The sequence below is a fragment of the Vipera ursinii genome (assembly GCF_947247035.1).
Source record: "Vipera ursinii genome assembly, chromosome: 2".
Classification (NCBI taxonomy): Eukaryota; Metazoa; Chordata; class Lepidosauria; order Squamata; family Viperidae; genus Vipera; species Vipera ursinii.
This window is the reverse complement of record NC_139513.1, coordinates 239,689,000-239,710,231: the sequence shown is the minus strand read 5'-3', so window position 1 is coordinate 239,710,231 and position 21,232 is coordinate 239,689,000. Positions and strand designations below refer to the sequence as shown.

At 37.0% G+C, this 21,232-nt stretch overlaps 1 protein-coding gene across 1 annotated transcript in view; it reads left to right on the top strand.

The window, feature by feature from the left end:
• Nucleotides 1-20,103, top strand: part of GRAMD2B (GRAM domain containing 2B) — a 44,449-nt gene extending 24,346 nt beyond the window's left edge. Inside the window, exons 3-14 of the mRNA XM_083354531.1 lie at nt 362-449; nt 2,987-3,053; nt 4,239-4,342; nt 6,102-6,197; nt 6,700-6,771; nt 7,261-7,332; nt 9,322-9,433; nt 9,623-9,745; nt 10,804-10,891; nt 11,653-11,757; nt 16,349-16,442; nt 17,826-20,103. Coding sequence (XP_083210657.1) covers nt 362-449; nt 2,987-3,053; nt 4,239-4,342; nt 6,102-6,197; nt 6,700-6,771; nt 7,261-7,332; nt 9,322-9,433; nt 9,623-9,745; nt 10,804-10,891; nt 11,653-11,757; nt 16,349-16,442; nt 17,826-17,867 — 1,063 coding nt within the window. The 3' untranslated portion in view covers nt 17,868-20,103. The remainder of the gene's footprint in view (nt 1-361; nt 450-2,986; nt 3,054-4,238; nt 4,343-6,101; nt 6,198-6,699; nt 6,772-7,260; nt 7,333-9,321; nt 9,434-9,622; nt 9,746-10,803; nt 10,892-11,652; nt 11,758-16,348; nt 16,443-17,825) is intronic.
• The last annotated feature ends 1,129 nt before the right edge of the window (nt 20,104-21,232 follow it).

Sequence of the window (21,232 nt, the reverse complement as noted above, 5' to 3'; positions counted from 1 at the left end):
TGGTCCAATTTTATGAGTGTTTTTTCAGTGGTTGTTAAGCCTCTGGTCCTATGCAGCCAGGGAAGGCTGTAGAGCACGGGTGTCAAACTCGATCGCATCATGTGACATGTCGTGACGTATCGCGACATTTTTGCCTGTGCAGAGCTGGGGTGGGCGTGGCCCGCACATGACGCTTCTGGCCCACGGGCCACCAGTTTGACACCCCTGCTGTAGAGCATTGAAGTAGCAAAGCCACAATTGTTTCTTAAGTATCTTTAAGGGCATGCTTTACTCGGAAATTCATTCAACTTGGCTGAATCTTTTAATGTGAAAAAATCTATTTTTTTATGAAATAAGAATAATGTAATGGGATTTCCCTTAGGTCAAAGACAATTGTGGATAATAGTTTCTTGACGTTAGATGGCAAGAATGACTCCAAAGCTGAAAGGAAGAAGCATACCTCAAACCAGGTACTGAGAAATACTGATCTGTTTGATATATGAAATGTTAAAGACCCTGGCTGTGGCAGAACAACAAAAGTACTGTACAACATCAGGCTGGAATAGTATGTTGGTGTTGAAATACCACTTTTTCCCATCTTCCCCATAGCTCTGATTTACTAAATAAGGGGCCATATTTGGAATCTTTCAGAACTGGTCCTTAGAGGCATTAGAATTCATAATCTTCTGAATTAGTTCACATATTAAGCCAAAGTATGTTTTGTTTAACAATTAAATCAATAGTTTGATACAGGGGTGCTAAGTATAACCTTGGACTGCAAGGCGATCAAACCGGTCAGTCCTAGAGGAGATCAATCCTGACTGCTCTTTAGAAGGCCAGATCCTGAAGCTAAAACTCAAATACTTTGGCCACCTAATGAGAAGGAAGGACTCACTGGAGAAGAGCCTAATGCTGGGAAAGATCGAGGGCAATAGAAGAAGGGGACGACAGAGAATGAGGTGGCTGGATGGAGTCACTGAAGCAGTAGGCGTGAGCTTAAATGGACTCCAGAAGATGGTGGAAGACAGGAAGGCCTGGAGGAACGTTGTCCATAAGGTCGCGATGAGTCGGACACGACTTCGCAGCTAACAACAACAAAGTATAACCTGCTTGGTCTGGACCAGTTTTTAAATGCAAATCTGCCCATCCTTCCTCCTCGTCTCTCATTCTCCCTTTGTGTCCCACATTCTCCACCTTGTCTTGATTCCAGGCAATGGTACACAATGATGCTAAATCAAGACAGCTGTCTCCATGGTGAAAGAAAGGCAGCAGCAGCTGCTGCTGCTCACTTGGCTTTTGAGCAGGCAGGCTGGATATGGAAAAAGATTGTGCTATGTAAAGGAGGAGAGGAACAACTGGGCTCTTCAGCCTCCCCCTGTGCATTCCACAAGAGCTATTTCAAGGATTTGCACTGTTTTAATAGAGACCAACATGGATCTGGTTCAGATTTTCCATGCCACCTGATAATGGCAATTATACAGTATATCCCAAGATATTTGGCTCTATGTGTTGGTGCTATTGGAAGAATGATGATGAAAGATGCAGGCTGTTTTGTACTCTTACTCTTTATTAAAGTTAGGTTAAAACAGGGCTCTGTTGCAATCGTACTGCATTAGTATCAATGTTTGTGCTTTGGTAGCCGTTAGTGCTACATGGCTTTGCATAATTAAAGTGTTGTCTAGATTACCTGTGACACAGATATTGAACACAATACAGACAGGGACTTGTAATGCAGTATGGATAGGCTTAGTCAACACTGTTGATTTGTTTAAGAGACAACTATAGGCAGGTTGTATGTGCTTACAACCAAGAACAGGTCAAGGATCTGCTGCTGTCCCATTGTTAAATTAAAATATGTTTTTGAATTAGCAGGTTGTGTGAAGCCAACCAGCCATTACAGTTCATACACCATCATTTGTTTGTTTGTTTGTTTATTTAAATATGTAATCCTAAGCAAGGGTAGTTGAGGCAAACTATGGCTTGCAACAGTCAGATGGTGATGACAGGAATTCAAGGAAGGGAGACAGTTGGGCACAGATGCATTCAGCATTTACCTTTCCCCAAGTAGTACCTGCTATATAAAGAGTTGCTTATGGTATGAAACTATGGTGCCTGAGGTTTGGGGCAACCTATAGTTCTTGAAGGAAAGAATGCATTTCTACAAACATGTACCAAACAAGCCTACGCTACTCCTAACACGTCAGTATGCATATGATAAAGGCTCTGTTCACAATTTATCAAAACACAATTCTGCCTAGTTTTGATATACCTGGATTGAGCTTCACTGAATAAGCCTCAATATGGCAAGCAGTTAATCATGGCCAATAAAACACAATGACTGGTTTACCAATACGCTAACCAAAAGCAAAATAAATTCATCTGATGCTGACTGTATCCATATATAACTAAGCCCAGAATCTTCAAATAATTAAAGTACTTAATAACTTTATTGATTCTGATCCTCTTGGAATAATGAACCACTTGAGGAACTATGACAGTATGTCTTGCTGTGCTCTTAGCAGAGGAGAAAGACTAAGATGCCTTATGCCCTTAGGCATAGTTTGTTGGGTGTGTAAGCTTTATGCACAAAAACTGTGCCAACCCCAGAAAATAATTGTGATCAAAATAATTCTACCTAATACAGAGATGAATTTCTTTTGAATATATCATCTATCTTTCCAGCCCAGTTCCCATTGACTGGAACAAACTTATATTCCCAGACTATCAGATTCTGATCCTGATTGGTGGAGGGAGGAAGTCAAAAAAAGTCAAAGTGGCAACTGCAAATAAATATCTATGCTCTGCCCTTTTTTATGTGAAGAATTATTTTTTCATTCTGTTTTTAAGAAGTAAAACACTCGGTATGGTACATTTCCAGTCCTTTCCATCTGCTGATGAAAAAGTATTCCCAGGATTTAATAATAAAGTAGGCTACAAGGGCAAGGACAGTTGAAATAACATAGCAGTAACCAAATTCTGGTTTGTTTGTTTCTTTGTTTTGCTTTAGTTTAAGGCAAATGCTCATTTTCACAAGCTGTTTCTGGATATCCCAATTGATGAACCCTTGAGACAAAGTAAGCAGAATGCCATTTTTTACGTTATGTTTCCCTTTTGTAAGTCATGTTTTCTACAGGTAATCCTTGTTTGGTAATTGTTTTGGATAACCACCATTCACAAATATAACAGCAATAAACAGTAATAAAAAAAATTCATTTTCCAACCAATGCAGCTTTTAGGACAGCAAAAAGCCTTCAGTGCAAAACTGTTTAACGTCTGGTCAGTTTCCGGCAGAAGCTGCCAGTCTGCAGGAGGTTTCTAATTCGCTAATTAAGGTCACAGATCTGAGTTTATTATCTTATCTTAGCATTTTTTAGGAATATGCTCTTCTGCGGAGAAAAGCAACTCAATAAAGGATAGCTTGTTAAACAAGCTCTGCCAGATGGCAAAAAGGGAAGAAAAAAAATGGGTCATCCACAGGACACAGTATAAGAGAACTTTAAATAAGAAGGCAGCACTCAGTGATATTTACAGCTCTCTCTCCCTCTTTCTCTTTCTCTATCAGTGATTCTCTTAGCAACCATTTTACCAGAACCAATTATTGTCCCTAAACAAGGGATACTTGGGCTATTTTTCCCACAACTTATGATATTAGGGTTATCGAGAGTTTTGCTTATGCACGGTATAGTAGCTTCCTTTTTTGATACACATATACACACAATACAGTTCTGGTTCATAGCACATTATAATTGTGAGTTTGCTTTCTCATATAAAATCCCAGTATATGAGGTCCCAGGTATACCTCATTTAGTGACTGACTCATTTAGCAACTATTCACAGTTGCAACAGTGATGAAAAGAGTAGTTTTGTGACAAATCCTCACATGTATGACTTTTACAGGTCTGTAAAACAAAAGAAAATTATAATAAAAGCATAAACAGAGTCCTGGTTTCACAGTGACTGCTTCACTTAACATCCAAATTGCTGGTCCAGTTGTTGCTAAATGAGACTACTGGTATTTACTATTGAATAGCTCTTTCTAGTCAATATTTATATATCAAAATATAGATTCTGAGACAATTAGAATATTTTTCCATACTTTTTAATCTTTGGAAGGGGTTTTCCCCTCTCAGATATACCTTTAAATTTGTAATATTTGTTTTAAGAAAATTATTTTAGATGTATAGTGTGTGTTAGGTACATTGCCTAACCAGGCTGTACATATTCCCAGTTAGATAACATTACTCATGTGATCTTTGTAGATTTCACCTGTGCCTTACAGAAAGAAATTGTGTACCAAGGGAGACTATATGTATCGGAGAACTGGATTTGCTTCCATTCCAAAGTCTTTGGCAAAGATACCAAGGTAAATAAATATAATAAATATAACATATTTAAATAAATAAAAAATGAATATAGTATATTGGCCATGCAGCCAAAGATAGCCAGGAAAATGATTGAAGCTTGGGAATCAGGCATCTTGTCAGTTAACAGGAATTCTGAATTAACATCAGCTTATCAAATACTTAGGAGCTGAGGGCTTGGCAGTAGAAGAAAATGATAGCCAATCGCCAGCCATCAACACACCATCAGCCAATAGGAAGGCACCACATAAACATAACTCACAGAACAGCCCAAAGCATGTATTCCAGTAGAGAGAAATTCCCTGAAGATGGGCTTCAGCATGAGTCTAAAAACTAGGAAGATTGATTCTCTGGTCTTGGTGACCGACCCAAACTCGATCTTGCATCATTATCCTGGGACATGTATATTTGCCTTCATTCGTAAATAAATATAGTCTATGGTGTGTTAAAGTCCATTATACATGCCGAATCTCATATGTACACAGTTGATACTTGCAAATGTTAATGCTACATTGCAGGGGTCCCCAACCCAGGACTGTGGCCCAGTGCGAAGCCACAGCCCATTGGGAACTGGGCCTGCAGAGGTGGTGGGTGAGCACGCATACATGCACACACAAAGCTGCATTAATGAAAGCAGTGTGCACACGCATGCAAAACCTCTCCTCCCCAACCTCCACCTCCGCCAGTGTGCTGAGCTGAAAAGTTTGTGGGCCACTGCTATCTGGAATATGCACTATAAAAGTAGAAAATCAGACAACTTTGTAGCATGTGAGTGATTCAAAGGATTACAGTGAAATTGTTTCTATTGGCTATTTGACCAATATTTTCAATAGTAAATTCCCACTTTGTAGAGGCAAAACCCTAAGAAAGCAACAGGCTTTACTTCATTCATAATTTGAATTTCACTAGCACTGGAATAGGATGCAGCTTAAGATGTTCAGCCTGAACTCCAGCTATAATGTGTGTTTCTTGCTTTGTAACAAACGAGTTAAATTCTGCCTTAGCATTATGTGAAGATGCAATTTGTAACTTTAGCAAATCGCAGTTTCTCCTGTGTGATTTTATTCTCAGAGAAGCGCTCAGCTTAATTGCATTTTTAAAAATCCTTTCCTTCACGGCAAGTTTTTGAACTATTTATTTGGTTACAACAATGTCAGGAAGAAAACAAATACATGGAGTGCTTCCCAGCTGGATATAACCAAAATGAGATTTAGCTGAATATTTTGCAGCATTAGAAAACTGCTTAATTATATAGAATTTTCCCAATCATTCCTCTTTTTTTGACATTTTTAATCAATCTGCCTCCATTTCCTAATGATTAGCATTGTTGTAACTATTTTTGGGTCAAATAGAGGTCAGAACACAATGTAGAGGAACTGCATGTGTTAAAAACATGTTTTGTGTATTTTTAAATGATAAATACAAAAACAGGCAACGCATATCCAAAGTAGTTTGCAGGCCTCTTGCATTCATCACAGATGGAAACATAAAAGTTTTAAGCCCCCTGAAAATAACATCCATCTATTTTACATGTTTTATTATTTTTGTCTTTTCATAATATAGGCATCAAATTGGCACTCAGATTAGCTTAAATCTAAAAAGATAGCTATCTGGCTTTATCTGAAAGTATCTAGGCACAGCAGAAATTACATTAAAAACACCAGTATTCTCTTCTTTGCATAGTCTCTGCTGCATAACCATCAATATTGTTGGTTAAATTGACATCTTCATCTTCTAATAACCATTGTGCTTTCATTTTAGATTAGTATACCTGTGTTATCTGTAACACTAATAAAGAAGACTAAAACCGCCCTTTTAGTGCCAAATGCTCTCATTATAACTACAGTCTCAGATAGGGTAAGTTCACATTTACCACATTATTTTGTTATGGTGGTTGTTTGTATTTCTGTACTCCTAGGAGTATCATTTGGGAATAAAAATCTGAGGACTATATGAACTAGAAATCTTATATTTCTGTTTTACAGTTATTCTCTTATGTTCTGCGCTCCATCAAGATAGCATTCCCAAATATGGGATGTGGTACTGAATATGATTACATAATAAATAAAGAGAAAGCATTCTTAATATAACATGTTGAAGCAGATCTTGCTCAGGCAGAATGTGCTAACTTGATGAAAGTCTTGGCATAAACTAACAGTCCAGAGTGCCTCTCATAAACTTTAATTATGAAAGGCAGATTATTAAAAGTCAGCTGAGTACACTGGATTGCATGTGCTATGTAGATTCCTCAGATCCTTAAGTAATAATTAATGGAGTATACTTTAGTAAGAATAATAAAGGCAAGCTCTACCAGTCTTCCTTGGTTTTAAATGATATTTGTTGGTGGTTTTCTTTACAGCACATGTTCGTCTCTTTTCTGTCCAGAGACACTGCTTACAAATTGTTAAAATCTGTTTGCGGTCATCTAGAGGTAAGTAAAACTTTCTTCAGATCCATAAGTCATACTGTCAGTGCAAGCAAAAGTCAGTGGAATGGAATGGAATGGAATGGAATGGAATGGAATGGAATGGAATGGAATGGAATGGAATAGAATAGAATAGAATAGAATAGAATAGAATAGAATAGAATAGAATAGAATAGAATAGAATAGAATAGAATAGAATAGAATAGAATAGAATAGAATAGAATAGAATAGTTCTTTATTGGACAAGTGTCATTAGACACACAAGGAATTTGTCCCCAGTGCATAAACTCTCAGTATATAGGCAAGCAACAAAGTTAGATAGTCATAAGATACTAATAGGGGTAGGTAATAGGAAAGATGGTTACTTTTTCAGCACCATGTCATAATCCTGAACAGTAGCTAAGCAAGTTCTCTACCTGTATATCTGTGACTATTCTTAGTATTACTTAATTAATCCTAGTCCAACTGTGTAATTTTTAAAATTGCACATTTCAGGATGGCAACAGTCCTAATCCTTCTCCCCTAGAAAGTAGTTTCAGAGCTGATCGGCCTACAACATTACCCCTGGTAAGTTTATTTTTTAACAGAAAAGCATTTATAGTGCAGAACTACATTAGAATTAGCTTTTTTATAAAGTAAAAAAATATTTTATTAATTTTATTTATGTACTAGAATTTCTATAGATTCTGAAGGCTCTGCTTATGTCCTGCCAAGGAAATTTAATTATACTATCATAAAATGTCAGCAGACATCTACTGGGTATCTTATTCAGGATAGGTAGATGAACTTTCATTGTCCCCAAACATTTTCTGAATATCCATATCTTCAAAACTCTTTGGAAATACAACAGAGAAGAAGTGGTGTGGACAACCAGAGGCAAGCTGTCCCACAGAAAGAGACCATGAATGAGATCTCCCAGTTACTGGATTCCTATAGACGGCATTCCCTTGATGGAAAGACCCTTAATAAAATTTCTCTCCCAGCTTTTATTGCATGGGCAAATTCAACATGAGAAGGATAGTGAAGTGCTGAGCCGTGAAGAGCATGTTACAATATTCAGCCATGAGATGACAAAAGCATGAATTGTTTTTATTTTTTATGTGTTAGATTTCTATGCCATTTACCAAGGTGACTCTATTACCATATAGGTAAAGGTAAAGGTTCCCCTGCATGTGTGTGCTAGTTGTTTCTGACTCTAGGGGCCGGTGCTCATCTCCGTTTCAATGCTGAAGGACGTCTCTGTGGTTATGTGGCCAGCATGACTAGACGCCAAAGGCGCACGGAATGCTGTTACCTTCCCACCGTAGTGGTCGCTATTTTTCTACTTGCATTTTTACGTGCTTTTGAACTGCTAGGTTGGCAGAAGCTGGGACGAGTAACAGGAGCTCACTCTGTTACGCGGCACTCAGGATTCAACCCGCCAAACTGCCGACCATCTGATCGACAAGCTCAGTGTCCTAACCCACTGAGCCACCGCGTCCCTTTACTATTACCATATACAATACCTCAAAAAAGGGCACAACTAGAGTACATGATGTAATTCTCCTCCTAACATGTACTAGAACTAAAGTCTACTTTACCAAAGGCATGAAATTTGCCCTATATCATCTGTATGCATATACATATCCACACACATAAATATATATATATAGTTAGGCCCCCCGAGTCAAAACTGATATATAATGATTCTTCCAAGCTGAGTTCTTCATTGTTTGCGTATCATAGACAGAATCTTGTCAAACTAAGCACTCAACTATCAGCATCTACCATACATTCAGAGAACTATTAAGGATAGGCTATTTTTACCCTGCTTTCTCTCAACGCAATCTCTGGACTGAGTTGTCTCTTATTCCTCTGGAATGCACCCTCTGCCACCTGAGAATCCAGCTATTACATTCCATCACAGAAACAATAAGATTAAGTAACATCTGTACAGTTCTTCAAGCTCTAATATTCTTTCCTATCAATTTGCAAAGATACAAAAGAAATTATATTATCAGCAAACTAAATTACTTGAAATAGCATGGCTTGATGAAAATTAATTGCTGACCTTTATGCACCTGGAAGCTTAGTCTTCCATCCACCGTCTTAATGTTCTACCCATTAGGCTAAGATACACTTTGGCTGCAATTGTAGAAACAAGACTGCACAATATTTCAGGCTGAAAGCCGCCTTCAGCTTTGAATGATATGCTGGAGGACACACAAGAATAGATAGGATTGGGGGGGAGGGGGGAAAACTAAGCAAATATAATTAAAATTCAAATAATTAAATGTATTACATTTAATGTATTTTAATTAAAAGAATGTATATTTTTATTTATAACATTAAACATAAGATGGTCCTGAAGCCTCAAGTTGTTGTATCCCTATTGTATATATGTAACTAGCAGCAAGCCTCACTGTGTTTTATAGAACATGTCTGAGTAGACATATATAGGTTTGTACTGAGAACATTCTTATTGTCGTTGTTTTCAACTTTGAGGGTACAAAGGAAAATAACAAGTTAATATTTAATATTTAACTGGCATTTCTGATACATTCTGATACTTTCCAGGATTTCAATCATGATTTCTCTGAATTGGATGGCATCATACAGAGACGTAGACAGGAAATGGAAGAATCCAGCAGCACTGGTTCTCAAAGTCCAGAATTGGAACACTTTCAAGGTTTGCATTTAAAAAATTGTTTCTCGACTATCCTACAACTTTTTAGTCTAGACATTTGAAACACTTCAGCAAAGACGGAGAGGGCAAACATGGCTTAGATGTAGCAAAGTACTTCACTGGCTTTTATTGGTCTCAAAACTGTTCAAGTGGCCTACACTTGCTTTTAGTATGTTTCTTCTTCTCCAACAGATCACCATGAGTCTGATAACCAGTCTCATTTCAAAAGTTCCAAGACAGAAATGAAAGATGTCCATAAAAACGTACAGTCTAAATGTAGACGTGATGACCAAATCAGGAATCTTTCAGGAAACAGTACGTAAATCTTGTATTTCTTTGGTTTGTCCCATAACTGTGCCTGGAATTGTACAGTTTCTTTTTTTGTCAGATATTGATTTGTTCACTGCAATCTCTCCATTGATGGATTGGTAGAAACATTTCTGATTTGACTGAAACTGGAGATTCTGCCTACAGGGTGCAATTCAAATTTCGTATCTGCTGATCTTCTTGGCAATAGCTGTTGGGTTTTTTGTTTTGTTGTTGGTTTTTGCTGCTTTATTATTTCCAGTGCTTCCCTTGGATCTTCCTTGTTTCTAGGTGGTGTTTCTTGATTGGGTATACTTTGGCAATCTTGTTTTTCATTTTCTTTCTTTTTCATCTGTTCTAGCTTGCTTGCATCTGATCTTAGCATGCTGATGTTATTTTCCAATCTAATGTTTATTTATTATTAGTGGGGGGGGTCAGGTATTTTGATATGTCAGGTCGTTATTTAATTCAGCTTTTGAAATACAGTTCTCTAGATCGAAAAGAAATGATCAGGTATGTGTATCTAAATGAAACATGTAGGGGAAAGGCAAGAATAAGGCATTGGGGAAAGGATGCCTAATTTATAGCTGTGGGAATAACAAAAGGACTGTGACTTCCTATGTAGTTTTCCAATTTCCTTTAGTTTATAGCAGGGAGTCTGCATATGCCTGCAGATCAATTTCTTAATCACAGATTGTAGCCTTGAGTATTTTTGGAATTCCTTTCTTTGCCTCATTATTCTGAACATATTTCCATTCAGATCAGTTTACATTTTAGCATGCATCTCCCATATGGTGAGAGAACCTAATCTGGCTGATAGATTAATCATATATTTAAGCTATAAATTTTAATCAAGGCTTTCTGAGCTTTAAAAGTGTCCAGTTTTACCATTTCATGCTGTACAATAGACAAAACTAGTTAATCTTCATTAATTAACATTAAATTACAACTTACATTAACAAACTTATTTAATGTATTTCATAGGTGGGAAGAAAAAGAACAGTCAATTTGAATCTCCGTGTTATTCTGCATTTCTAGTCTCCCACTGTTGTATTTTTATCTCATAGTTTCTTCAGGAATCCTCGGATCTTTTGACAGAATGAATTTTCAATTATTTGTGTCGGTGACTAACGTACTCATTGTTTATGCGATTCTGTAAGTGTGTTGAACCATTTCCTCAAATTACAAAGCTAAGCATAGGGCTGAGAGCATCTTTCCTGGGATATATTTTCTGAAGGTTGGATATACGGCGGCTAAATAAATGGTTTCTGAATTCCTTTTACTTGCTTGCCGCACACAAATAAAGATCTGAATATGTTCCACTGTAAATGTTTCCACTGGGGAAAATGGAGGGAGAAAAATGCAATCTCTCTAAATTACTCTGAGTTGTGTTATACGGATAACAAGCTTATGTCGTTTCCAAAAGCATTTTGTCAGACTCCTGAAAGTAACTGAAAAGAAGATTGATGGATATTTTCAAGGTTTATGGGCAAAGTAGACCAGGCAGCAACATTGCAAATCAAGTAGCAGATAAGGGGACTTGTAAAGCAGGGCAAATTTCTGAAGAAACCCTGTTGAATCAGGCAAGAAGATGGGTCAGGCTATTTACTGCTGGAACAGACAAGAGCTCAGCTCACTAACATTTGCTCTTCTTGTTGGTCCCACAAGGGCTTTCTCTTTCCCTATTGAGGCTCTTCTTAAGAAGCAGTATCTCCAAGCTCCTTCTGAATGTCTGATTGCACAGATGAGCTGGGCTAAGTTGGCACAGGATTTGACAAAGCACGGTTAACATTACCTAATTTAGTGTAACGGGAGCTTTGATACTGTAATAGGTTTTCTATATTACAAATGAGTTTATCTTATGTGGGCAGTCATCTGTTTATGTTCTTTTTTTTTCTTCTACATCTCTCTTGCAGTGTTTTTGTCCTCATATGTTCCACATTCTATTTGCGATATAAAGTTCATCATTTGGAAGAACAACTTGTATCCATGGCTTCTACTGTGGATCCACATATGAATGAGTAAGGGTTACTCTTTGTTGAAATGCAGCGTCCTTTGTATTCTTTTCTATCGATTAATCTTCGCCATCCTTCCTGACTGTAGGGTGAGCATAGTATAGAAACTCCACCCCCACTTTTTTTTCCAAATAAACTTAAAAACAAGAAAGATGATGTGGACTAGCTGAGAATCTGATTGGTCTAATATCCACTCCTCACAGTGGCCAGATACAAGCAGGACACGAGAACTTGAGAAATATACTGCATTGATTCTAGAGATAAGGCATTTGAATAATAGATTTTCCAAGAAATCCTTGGGGAGAAGATTTTATCAAAAATCTGAAAGTCCAAGCATGTAATATCTCACTGATCAACCATATTGACATTCTTGCTGTCATTCTGACCTTTTTCTGGTGCCCGTATTTATTCTTCTTTAAACAGGCTTGCTCTTTTTTAACAGTTATTTATTCATATTTATTTGACTTACATAGCCACATACATGACTCTAGGCAGCTTAGATTTTAAAAATACATAGTATAAACACACACAGCAGCCAAGCATAAAAAATGTAACTCAACAAATTCAAGATACAGTGAGCTGTATCTCACAGGGCCCCTATCCACCTAGCTAGTGTCCTGCTTTTGCTATTTCAACACATTTATTATTTTTATTGTTAATTGGAAAGCTATTAAAATAGGCTGCTTAGTCTGTTTTTGCACCTTACACTGTATTTTTATATTACCTTTATAGGAAACTGGCTTTTTGTTTATCATTTTTTGAAATAAGCCTTTTTCCATATACAAGCAGTCTGAGACTTATGATCTTTCTAAGTTATAACAGATCCACACACACACACCAGATTCAGAGTTCCACCAACACAGGCTTACATGATCACATTTTGAGCACTCAAAATCATTCTGCATTTACGACCATTTGCAACATTCCATGGTCACAAGACCCCAATTTATGATATATATATATTTTTGCCAGAAACTAATGTTTACTTCCAGTTTCTGTCGAAAATGCCCATTGGAAACAAGGGGTTCGCTTGGTGGTGTTCACTTAAAAATTGCCATGTTCACTGTGCAATCACTGCATTCACTTAACAACTGCTGCAAAAAGGCTATAAAATCAGTTGGGGTCACTTGTTGAACCACTTAACAATTAGTATAACGTACAATCATAATTATGGGCTTAATTACAATCGTAAATTGAAGACTATCTGTAATATTTATTTATTTATTTATTTATTTATTTGTTTGTTTAGTTGCTTCACTCAGCTAGGACTCTGTGTAGCAAACAACACAACCAGTAGACAACAGTCAGAGCCATAATATAAAGTCCAAACGAATTAAAGTTAAATGCAAAAGAGGCACCAGGTGTTCTGTTCCAGCCTACGACCAGTCCTGTTTGAATGTCAGGGACAACCCCTTTTTATAGTCAACAGGCTGGAAAAAACCCAACCAATTGTATTTATAAAGAAATCAAAAGTTCAAACGAGTTAAACCAAAAGTTCAAACAAGAGCTAAACAGCAATAACAGACTAGGACTCTAGCAGAAGATCTTCAAATGGTTGCCTTCAGCAACCAGCACCTCCCACACCTTCCCCTTTTATCAGCACTCCCAAGGCATTGCCTTCTCTTTGTCTCACCAAGTTGCCTCATTGCCTTTCTCTGTTCTGCTCTGCTGGATTGCCTCCTGCTCCTAGCGTCCCTGAATAGATCCAGCTGTGAATCCTCTATGTCTAATACCTCGTGCTCACACGGCTGAGTCTGATGAGGAACATGATGGGAGGGGCCAGGCTGAGAGTCCTGCAGTGCATCAGAGCCTCCCTCTGACACCAAAGGCTCTCCAAACCCCTCCTCCTCCTCCTCTTCAGAATCATCAGACTCAGCTGCCAGTATCACAGGCTGATGCTGAATCACAACACCAGGACTAACTAGAGCAGGGGTGTCAAATTGCCGGCCCATGGGCCAGACACATCACGCGGAAACTGCACCCACCCCATTGCCACCCCATTCCGATACATCACACAATGTCACGTGATGTTGCGAGTATGACATGTCTGAACAAGAGGATCCATGCTTATTGGAATAATACTAATCTGCGTCTTGAATGTAAAAAAGATACATTTCTAGGGTAATGTATTTCAGGGAGTAAGATCCACCACCACTGAAAAGTCCCAGCCCTCATCCCACAGACCTTGCAGAATGAGGAGACCCTTAATAGGCCCTCTGTAAATGATTGTCCTAGTGTGGCAGATTATATCTTGCCTGGTCTAATATAGCATAGCACTGCAGATGACTTCTTTCACCTTTATATTAACTATTTTAATCCATCCAAGAATGGTTTTAATAGTCATACCATCATTGATTCTCGCTTTCACATTCAAAACTTTGAGGAATCAGGGTGTCCTTTTGTACAAACAACTGATGGTAGCTGTGGCCCATTAAGGCCTTTGCACATGTGCATCTAATGTGTCAGTTGTTCCCTTTTCTAGATTGGGAGCCCCTTCAGACAGTCACTCATGCCTGGATCACGTTGTGATTGGATTACTGTAATGTAAAAATTTAGCAGGTGAATATTTTTCTAGCATGAAGACAGATACTCTTTACTGAATTTCTGCAAAAATGTCTGCTACTGAAGTTATAAGATCAGAGTTAGATTTTATGTATGTAAAGAATCTAATTGTCCCCCGACTGTGTAAATATACTGTGTAATGTTTTACACAGTGTTTCAGTGCTTTAATCTAATGCTAACAAACCCTTTAGTGTAATGCTAACAAACCCTATGCAAAAAGAAAAAAAACCCAAAGCTCATAATAACCAAAGTAAATGTATGTTAAATTTCCATTTTCAGGCTGATATTTCCGTGCAACAGCTTCAATATTAATATAAATTAATATTCACATTCTTATAAATGACACCTTCAAGCAATTATTTTCAAGCTCCACTCTTAACAGCCCTGGTGTATTCCTAAAAAGATAAATTTAAAACTATATTGTAGTCACAGACCAAAATACAATGGAACAGCTGTATAGAACCCATAATTTACTACAAAAATCACTATTAATAGGAACTTTAATATCCACTGAAATGCTCTGTTCTTTACATTGGTGCCTCGAGTAATAAGTGGAGTAGAAAAACTTGGCAATTTGATGTTTAGGTCTTGCTTAGCCAAAAATTAACAAGTATAAAATTATCTAGGAATAATGGGTTCTTACAATTATCTTTCTAAAAGTTACAATAATACAGGGCATATGCTAGAGTTTCAGTGGCATCTCAGCCAGAAGACCAGATGTTTGTGAATCTGCCTTCCACTGCTTATGAAGAAAGAGCATTAAGATGGTAAATGTAAATATTCTGTGATATTTAGAGAGAGTTTGTTGCTCAAAGTATTTGCTGGCTTAGAACTAGGGTCAAGATTGCCAGCCACAATTTTTGTCCAATTTTTAACATCTTCTATTATTTGGTGGTACAGTCTTTGGTTACTTATAGCCAGTTCTTTGAACATCTTTACATTTCCAAGGTGATGTAAAAGTATCAGTGAGTATTAAGGCAGTGAGATCCTGTGAATAGAAAGTCAAATTCAGATGGCCTATATCTGCTTCAGTAAAGCAGCTTCTGTATGAAAGACCACAGTGAAGATACAGCTGGGCACTTAAAACAGTTTTCTCAAAAATGTGGAACAGATAGTGTCATAAGTAGTCAATTACATCTGCATTACATAACACCTGAGCTATGAGTTTAACAATAAATGTATTAATTCAATAAGGGTGTAACTGATCCTTTTGGCTTCAAAAAAATGACATGATAGCTGCAATCCACTTTTGGCCATTTCGAATAGCATAAGCAATATGCTCATTTTTACACTAATTTGTTGAATGAAAAATCACACCCGGTTGTTTAAAGCACTTGCTCTACAAATGCTGTTTATTAACTGCACATGAGCTGTATTTTATTAATTTTTTAGAGAAAACCATAATCTTTGTTTTACCAAATGTATTTGCAACTGTCAGTCTCTACTGTAAAGAATTCGGGTTTGTAATGGCCTCTCTTTTCCCTTGATCTAACAAGAATTTCTGCACTGACACTATGCCTGTGAAGACAGCAGCAGAAATACTATTTTAGTTAAAAATGCAACTATATATTATTTTAACTTGATTAATTATCTGCCCTTAAGTCAGTGTTGACTTTTAATAACCTCATAGATAGATTTTTTTTTCTGGGATGATTTTCCTCTTATTGGGTCTTTCAATAGTATTTTAATTTATAAAAGGCAAATATAAGCAGAACAAGGATACATCCTTGTTTAATTCAATTCTTAGTGAACTATTCCTGATATAGTTGTATGAATTGTCCCTAACCTTTTTCTCCTCTTTAAGTGACCCTATATCATTCAAGAATATGTCAAGATCAGAACAAATATGACATGAACATACATTACTGATAGGTATCTTGTATCATGAAGTTGCTATACTCAGTGTGCATCAGCATACAGGAATAAACTTGTCTTTTCTGCTGTGTTCCAGTTTTGTTATGTAATTAGATTTTTAATTTATTCCATCTGTAATTATACCCTGTCTCACTTTCTTAACCCATATTCTCTATTTCAGACATGCAATACAAGGTGGTTGGGGATATCACCAAAAATTTGATGTTGACAGTCTGTATGCTGAGATAACATCTAATCTTATCAAACTGGAAAAGGTAATTGGAAAGAATTGCTAAACTACAGAAAGCAAAAATTGTTTCATAGCTATGTAGAAGATATTTTGGTAGGGGTAGCTTGCCTAAAAAGCCACATAATGAAGAATGCTAATAAAGCTTTCTAAGATAAATTCTATAAAATTTAAGAAAATTTCCTAGAAGATTCTCCTCCCCCATTGCTAAGCTTGTAAGCCGCCCTGAGTCTTCAGAGAAGGGCGGGATATAAATGGAATTAAAATAAAATAAAAATAAATTGTCTCAATTAGGCAAAAATCTACCCACAAAAATAAAATTCTTTGAAATTTTGTCTGTCCCCATACTGTATACCAGTGATGGCGAATTAATGTGATGTGTGTCAAAGGTGACACTCCACTCCAGCATTCCCCGACACCGAACAACAACTCTTCTTGCTAGCAGCCCTGTTCTCATTCAATTTTCAGAGGCTATGGAGTCTGCGTAAAAATGGAATAATAATAATAATAATAATAATAATAATAATAATAATAATAATAAGAAGAAGAAGAAGAAGAAGAAGAAGAAGAAGAAGAAGAAGAAGAAGAAGAAGATAAAAAAGTTGGAAGGGACCTTGGAAGTCATCTAGTCCAACCCCTTGCTCAGGCAAGAAACCCCATACCATTTCAGACAAATAGCTGTCCAGTCTCTTCTCTTTGTGGGGAGGGGGAGAATGACATTCCAGCAGAGTCAAATTAGATAATTTTTTATATGCCATCCCCAAAGGTTGTGCCATCACTGCTGAATACCAATAAAATTCTGATACCAGAAACAGTAATTCTTCTTCACAGACTTGAAAACATCCAGTTAAAGCATTTTAGGCCTCTTCAGTTAATCTGCTTTTCAGGTCAGCTCATATATAGTCCTACTTGCATGATGTCTCTTCCTGTGCTATAGACTTATATGAGCATCTACTGGGCAACCTAAGAAGCCATACAATTCATTGCATTTTTTTGTAATGACGAAGTCACTTTTCTCCAAAAGTTGCAATAAGGCACCTTGTCCATAGACATACATTGTACTAAGACAATCCCAGAGAGGAGTAAGGACTTTTGGTCTAAGGGGTGGGCAACCTTGGCTCTTTTATGACTTGTGGACTTCAGCATGGCTGGTTCAGGAATTCTGGGTAATGAAGTCCACAAGTCATAAAAGAGCCAAAGTTGCCTACCCCTGGTCTAAATCATTGCTGTAGAATTAATAGGCTAGACATAATAGTTTTTAAAATGTAATCCTCGATGAATTTACGTGGTTTGAGCCCCACTGAAAGAAAGTATGCCATTTTAGGTATGATGCCTATTGAACAGTTCATTTCTTGTCCTGTAGCAGCTAGTTTTATCTATATAATGTGTTCTGTATTTTTTTCCCTCCAAGATACAAAGCAATTTACAGAAGCTACTTGAAGACAGTAAGTGAACTGCCTGTTGCCTTTGGATTACTTCATTCGCACTTCATTTTTTCTCTAGATAAGCAACTCTGAAGATAATATCAGGCTTAGCCAATCAAGTTATGTGTACTTGAACTCAGTACAAATTCACAGCTCTTGTGCAATAGCATCTGTTTTCTCAGAAGACAATCCATTTCCTTGTCTACACTGGTATATGATGATTAACAGAGGATCCATCTGAGACATTATTACTGTATTGTGATCCTGACTAATTCTGCCGACTGCCAGCAGTTCAATTCTGAATGGCTCAAGGTTGACCCACCCTTCCATCCTTCCGCAGTCGTTAAAATGAGGACCCAGACTGTTGGGGGCAATATGCTGATCCTGTAAACTTCTTAGTGAAGGCTCTAAAGCACTGTGAAGCAGTATATAAGTCTAACTGCTATGGCTATTATATTGCTTAAACATAGCATAATTTCATTCTGAACTACTGTATTTTAGACAATATGAATATATACAATTTGCTGTGCAACTATGTCTGGAAAACTTTATAGCTTGTATATGCTTGTATCTGAAACATTCTAGTTTCCTTCTTCTTTTTTTTCCTACCCAGACAGGAAGGAGAGTTTTGAACATATCCAGAATGGCATTAGCTGGACTCTATAAATTTAATTTTGTGAATTAGGTAGCCTTTTGATTTGATCAAGCTCTTTCTGGTTGGATCTGGCGTGTTTCTACAGAATTGCCAAATCGAATCTGTGCTGCATGCTCATCTGCAATTAAGTATATGTTCCTGTTTTACACAGGATCATGAATGCACACATGCATGTACACCTATACCCAACAAAGCCTTCATTGGTAAAGTTTTCTATCATGTCCAGGTACAATTAAAGCACATCAGAGGATTTTTACAATCAAAGTTTAACAATCCTAATTCCATAAAGTTGTGTCAGACCAAGTTAGTAACATGGTGAGTCATGTGAAATTAATCAGTGTGTGTGTGTGTGTGTGTGTGTTTCAATGATTGTTGACTCCTGTCAACTGCCTGGACTCTCCCAGCAGTTTTCTTGACAAAGTTTCTGAAGTGGCTTGGCTTTGCAGCCTTCCTAGACTGCACGGTCATACAGTTGGCTTTGTGCCTAAGGTGGGACTAGAACTCATGGTCTCTTGGCTTCTAGCCCAGTGCCTTAACCACTATACCAAACTGCCTATATTTAGATCTTAGTTAGTCATTATTTTAGAATTATGTTGGTTTTAGTGGGTCACTGATATAATCATTTGGATAAGTTATAGCCCTATTTTCTACTGGAGTTTAAATATAGCCCAATAAATGGGTTGATTTAGATGGCCTGAAATCTGTGCATTCCTATTCCAGTTATGCCACTGATGTAATGTTTTTTGATAAAACAGCATAGTCATCTGCAAAACTAAAATGGAAGATCAGATTCTAATATAGACTTCATTACAGGAATCTGGATTATTTTTCCTTTTGTTTTTCCTTTTATTTTCAATATACTGTATATCTTACCGTATTTAGGTACTGCAATCTGTCATATTTGTATTAGAATTTTCCTTTCATTCATTCTTATGGAAAGATGGCTAATTCATGAGTTCAGCATCTCAAAACAAGTGCAATATTAGTCCGTAGCATTTTAATATAAAGCCATGATGTTTTCCATTAGAATATCCTTAACTTCTGCTATACAGATAGTCCATGATTTATGACCACAATTGAGCCCAAAATTTATGTTGCTAAGTGAGACATTTACTAAGTGAGTGTAGCCCCATTTTATGATCTTTCTTGCCAGTTAAGTGAATCATTGCAGTTGTTAAGTTAGTAACACAGTTGTGAAGTAAAACTGGCTTCCCCATTTACTTTGCTTTTCAGAAGGTCACCAAAGGTGATCACATGACCTCAGGGCACTGTAACCATCATAAATATGAATCAGTTGCCAAGCATCCAAATTTTGATTACATGACCATGGGTATCCTGCAGTTGTGTGGGAAAACGGTCATCAGACACTTTTTTCAGTACCATTGTGACTTTGAACAGTCACTAAATGAACTCTTGCAAGTTGCTACCTGTATAAGAGAAATATCTGTCAAATATGACAGATTTGACCCTTTACCTCTCAAATGAGTTGGATCATATTAATGCTATTTAAAATATACCATATCTGTAAATAACCAGCATTCTGTTTATATAGCAGAGATGTTACTTGTTTCATTTCTATGAAATGTAATTTATATATTTAAAATAAACTATTTCTGAATGTACAATGAATTCATTTTTTTTTACAATGTACCTTGATCAGAGGTCAGTTTTTTATAGTGGGATTCAAAGGGAGCAGTTTCAGTACAGCAGTGGGAAGAACTATGAAACAAGTTATAAAATACATGTCAAGCTATGGTTTGAAAGAGAACTGCTGTAAAATGTTTTACAGATAGTATACAACTCCATCAATACTTGCCAAAGTACATAAATCATATAGGCTTTTTAATGGGGGGGGAAGAGAAAAGGAAAAAAAAACATGTAATGGAGCTAGACAACTTTGCCCAATATACTCCAGAGAAAACAGCTGGGAAGATACAGCTTCTTTAAGCAAATTCTGTGCCCTGAAAGGGGATAAAAAGGAGGAAAATTGGTCAGGCACAGGACACTGTATGGGAGAACTTTGTCTGAATGAGGCAGCAACAACCAGTGATTTTTGAAGCCCTGTCTCTTAATCATGTGGTTCGCTTAGCAACCAAAACCAAATGACATCACTAAACAAGGACTACCTTTATTTCTTTGCACTTCAACCTATAGGTCAATGCTGTCATCTTCAAAGTCAATGGCCCAGTAGCTAACTGTCTATGCACAACCTAGAGTGAAAAATATCATTTCATTCAATAGCAGTATAAAATATATCAAACTTTGAATAGGTTTTTTTTCCATGTGAGGAACCATGGACAATCACCCTAGGTGTCATAATTATCACTATAAAAATATGCTTAGAGCATTAAGATTCTTGCATTACTTAGAAAAATATCTAACTGTCAGACTGGCTTTGATTCTTGTCATGTTTGGTAAAATCTCAGAAGCTTGAAGCATGACTGCTAAACAATTTCTAATAGCTTCAGATGTTTATTTTGTCCCCTATTACCAGCCAAAGCAGAATAAAGGTGGACAGAACAGAGCTGAGTTTACTTAATCGGAGTACTTGTGTCAGAATTTAACTTTTCATGGCATATTAAGATTTTTAAAAAGTTGAATCATAGAAACATACTGTAGTATAAGTAAAGAATGGTGAACAGCTTTTCCTATCTTAGCAATACAATATACCTTTCACTTGATCAAACTTTATCAAGCTGATACAAGTTGACCGGACAGCCCTTGAATTGTTTGTAGATT